At 45.4% G+C, this 4,452-nt stretch overlaps 1 protein-coding gene across 1 annotated transcript in view; it reads right to left on the reverse strand.

Annotated features, from left to right (window-relative positions):
* The window catches only part of ABCA5 (ATP-binding cassette, sub-family A (ABC1), member 5), a 50,867-nt gene that overhangs the window by 23,511 nt on the left and 22,904 nt on the right, over positions 1–4,452 (reverse strand). The window contains exons 15-18 of the mRNA XM_010856078.1: positions 3,899–4,037; positions 3,285–3,375; positions 2,710–2,849; positions 1,537–1,656 (exon numbers count right to left, since the gene is read on the reverse strand). Of these exons, the coding sequence (XP_010854380.1) occupies positions 1,537–1,656; positions 2,710–2,849; positions 3,285–3,375; positions 3,899–4,037 (490 nt within the window). The remainder of the gene's footprint in view (positions 1–1,536; positions 1,657–2,709; positions 2,850–3,284; positions 3,376–3,898; positions 4,038–4,452) is intronic.

Raw genomic sequence — 4,452 nt, forward strand, 5'->3', positions numbered from 1 at the left:
TCGGCTCGGGGCTCTGCGCCGACCGAGAGGCTGGGCCGGGGAGGCGGGGAGGGGCACACGCGCACTCAGTGATCTACCTCATGTGCAGCGGAGACAGGCAACGCTGTACCGCAACTTCCCTCCATTAAAAAACAAACAGGAAGATTACAGTCTGACACCACGTTCTCATCGTAAAGTGACTTTCCTCCACGACCGAGAGGACCACCCCACACCCACCCTGCTGCGGTCAACCCTCCACTCAGCCTCACCCTGAGACGCACTCATCTCAGCCGCGCCACTGAGGGTACGTCGAGCTCACGACCGGCTTCCGCACTTCCAAGTTTCTCCATCTTCTGCGTTACCAAAACCACCCTTTCTGTTATCACCCAATTCTCACAGTGATCAGCAAGAAGCAACCGCCTTCTTTCCTTAAACACCACGTGGTCCTGGTTCCCGCCTCTCTTGTGAAGAAAGAAAGCGCAATAATGGTGCCTTCCCGCCAGCGCTTCCTGCCCTTCACTGCCCACGCTCGGGCGGCCCCTCTACTCCGTGGAAGGGGCCGCACCCGACCCCTGGGGCCGTCTATACACAAGGGACCGCAGAGCGCGTGTCTCTGGCCCTAGCAGCCTCTCCTGGCTCTAAGCATGTGCGTCACAGCCCATGGGCATCTCCACAGGGATGTCTACCAAGCGTCTCAAACAACACAAGCGAAATCACGCCTGGAATCCTTCTTTCCAGGAACTGGCTGCTCCCCTTTGGTCAGGAAACGGGCGATTCCATTTCCAATTCTCAGGCTGAAAGTTTAGATACCTTCTTGACTCCGCCCTTCCCCAACCCCCGAAAGGAGCCCAGCAGTAGGTCACCACCAGTGCCTCCAACACGACCCAAATCTGTTCGTGTTTCCCAGTTTTCACAGCCATCCAGGTTCAAACAAGGATCAGCGGTAACAGCTTCCTGACCGCTCTTCCTGCTTCCAGACTTCCTTCACAATCCATCTGTCATCCAACAGCTGGAACGTGCTCGTTGAAGAAGCATATCTGCTCATGTTGCCCCTTTGCTCTGGAACTCTCTGTGAGCTGCACATCACACAGCACAGAGGCAAACGGAGCGCTCCTGCAGAGCTCTGGGGGCTGCACATGCCCCTCCCTTGCCTGCACCTCCAAGCTCCTCAGGCCATGCTCTCCCTGGTGCTCTGGCAGCCTTTCTCTGTCACCAAAAACATCCAACCCATTCCTCAGTCAACACTGCTATGGCAGCACTTCCCTCTACCTGGGAGACTCTGCAATACAACCTTACCTTTCCTGCCTCTGGATCTCACTTTAAGTATCGTCTCCTCATGTTCCCCTGAGATACAACCTAAGTTACCTGCCTCCCCAGACCGCCCCACTTTCCTTCACAGAGCCTACCACTATCCGTAAACATCGGAGCTACTTATTTACCTGCTTACTCCTACCCTTTCTTTCCCCAAGTAGACATTCAGCATGCTTACACAATCACTGTCTGGATCACTACCTGTCTGGTTCACAGCCTAAAATGTTCTGTTAGATTTGTTTTTACCTGCTTGGTCAATTTCCGCTTCAACTTCTAGCTTTAAGAATACATCTTCCAAAGTCGTCATGGAGACACCATAAGAAATAACACCTAAGTTTGAATGACTGTCTAGAGCAGAAAATAAGCCTAAAAGGAAAAAAATGAAAGAACTTTGTATAGCTAAGCATACTGTTACGAATGATTCTAAAATGTCCTTTAAAAGTAGAGAACGACTGAATTTACTGTGCTGCCACCACGGTTCCCAAACTTTCTGGTCTCAGAACCCCTTCAACATTTCTAGAAATTGCTGAGGACCCCACAGAATGCTGCTTAGGGACACGTACCTGTTAGATGTGAACCATGACATAAATTAAAACTAAGGAATGTTTTACAGACAGAATGATAGGCAGAGTACACTACGTTGACATGTACACTTCAGTTAATTAGTGATTCCTTTTCTTCAAACTAATTCAACTAACATAGACAATTTCTATCTAACTATTGGAATGCGATGGGATTTCTGTATAACTTATCTTCAGCAGTAATATCCTTATGGTTATTAAGAGATCCCTCAACAGATAAAGGAGACTGAGCTTGAGTTCCTCATCAGAATGCAGAAAATTAAGGCTACAAATAAGATAATGCAAGAGTTTACTGTATAATAAGGTAATTCGTTATGAAATCATGAAACTGAAAAGGCAACTGAAGGCGTACACAACCATATATGTGTGTGTGTTGTGTGTATGTGTACACATTGGTGTGTATACACATTTGCATGGGTGTACATGTGTGTCACATCTGTATGCGTGTGAGTGCATGTGTGTATGTATGTGTGTACATATTTGTGTGCATGTGTGTATGTATATGTGTGTGTATATTTATATTCTTATTCCCAGGGGACCTACAAACAAAGGGAGCAGTTTCTTTCCTGATAACACAAGCAATTATTTACGTAAGTTAACATACTAGTTAGGAATTTCTTGCATGACATTTATGAAAAAAAAAAGAAACGCTGGCTTATAGCATTTCTGGTTTCCAAAAGTAAAATAAAGCAGAAACAGAATATTAACTCTGGGTACCTGGGAGCATGTAAATATTACACAGAAAAATAAACCAAGTAAAAAACCAAGTAAATTAAGAGAACTGGTTCCCAAGGCGGGATCTTAGTTTAGCAATCATGAAACCAGAAGTAGGGAATACCTGAAAATTTGTCCATGTCCTTGAAAGGCAAGCTGTACACAAGTTGCTGCTCATTCTGTTGCAACAAAGTGGCCGCAGGTATATGTTGTTTAACCAGAGAAGAAAGAGATTCTGTGGCACAGTATCTGTCTATGTACATGCTGGAGAAAACCCAAAAACATGATTTCTTATGATGACTCTGAACAGCCCAAAGTAAATTCTGAATGCTTTTAGCAAAAGTCTGTGCCATAGGGCTTCCCTGATGGCTCAGTGGTAAAGAATCCAACTGCCAAAGCAGGAGACACAGGTTTGATACCTAATCCAAGAAGATCCCACATGCCCGGGAGCAACTAAGCTGTGTGGGTCACAACCACTGCGCCTGTGCTCTGAGGCTGGGAGCCGCACGACTGAAGCCTGAGCGCCCTAGAGCCTGCGCTCTGCACAAAAGAGGCCACGGCGATGAGAAGCCTGCACACCGCGGTGAAGAGCAGCCTCTGCTCGCCGAAAATGGGGGAAGCCCGCACAGCAGGGGAGACCCTGCAGCCAATAATTTAATAAACAAATAAAAATAATTTAAAGAAAAGAAGGATCGATACCTCAGCCGGTAGCCAATTCCCCATTTGCTTTTGAGAAAAATTGAAGAACCAACACATTTTAACATTCCTTGTGATATGACAGCCTTCCTATCTGCAAAGAGAGATTGGCGTTTCAGTTTTACCATCTGTGACAGCATTAATAACTAGTATTTGCATTTTCTGGATTATCCTATGAGACACCAATGTTAATATGGTAAATTATCACATTAATTATCATTACATTGTTAAAACAACTTCCCACACGGCGGAACTGCGTGCATCCTGGGCGATTCTGTGGGAGGGGCCCCCTGGAAGTGTGTCTGGTTCCCACACAGGGTCAGCAAAGCCTCTGCTCTCTGCTGACCCTGCCCTGTACCCTGTCAGCTTCACTGTAGTAACTCATGCTGGGAGTGGGACTGTGTGGGGTCCTGTAAGCTTTTGTGGCAGATTACCGATCCTGGAGGGTCAGGGGCTCGCCCCCAACACAAAAACATGTGATTTTAAAAGCAGTATAATAATACCTTTTTGGTAAAAAACGCACAATTTACTTACTCCTCAGAATTTAGCATGTCTATGTCTAATTCCCATGTGGCCCCAAGACCTCATCCTTTAAAAAAGCAAGTAAAAAATCTCACCAGCAAGAATGTCGGCTTCATCCATGAAGTGAGTGCTAAACACTGTCACCCGGTTCGCTTTTCTGTGTTTCAGAAGATTCCAGACAATGTGACGAGAACACGGGTCCATTCCAGCTGTTGGCTCGTCCAACAGCAGCACCTGCGTGCAAAGGGGTGGGGGAGGGCAGGAAGCCTCAGGAAAATGTAAGTATATAAAATCTATGTGGACCCTGAAAAGCCTCCCCATTTAAAGTTACTGTATTAAAATGTATTAGATCTGAGTTTTTCACTCATACGTTGAGTTAGCATCAATTTAAAAAGTCATCAGTTTGGCATGTGAATCCTTTCTTGTCTTAATTTTAAAAGACTAGTGTCTGTAATATGTAAGTTGTAAGTATAACAACAACCAGATAAATAAACTGAGAAACAAAACACTGAAAAATAAACTGAGAAACAACGTTGACTGTATCGCTTTTGGCTAAACAGTTAAATTCTGTAGATGTAACAACTGCTCGTTAGAGAATTATGTTCTACATTAGCTCAAGGAAAGCAGTTTAAGACTATTTTTCATTTCA

This window comes from Bison bison, unplaced genomic scaffold, assembly GCF_000754665.1.
Source record: "Bison bison bison isolate TAMUID 2011002044 unplaced genomic scaffold, Bison_UMD1.0 scf7180017864371, whole genome shotgun sequence".
Lineage (NCBI taxonomy): Eukaryota > Metazoa > Chordata > Mammalia > Artiodactyla > Bovidae > Bison > Bison bison.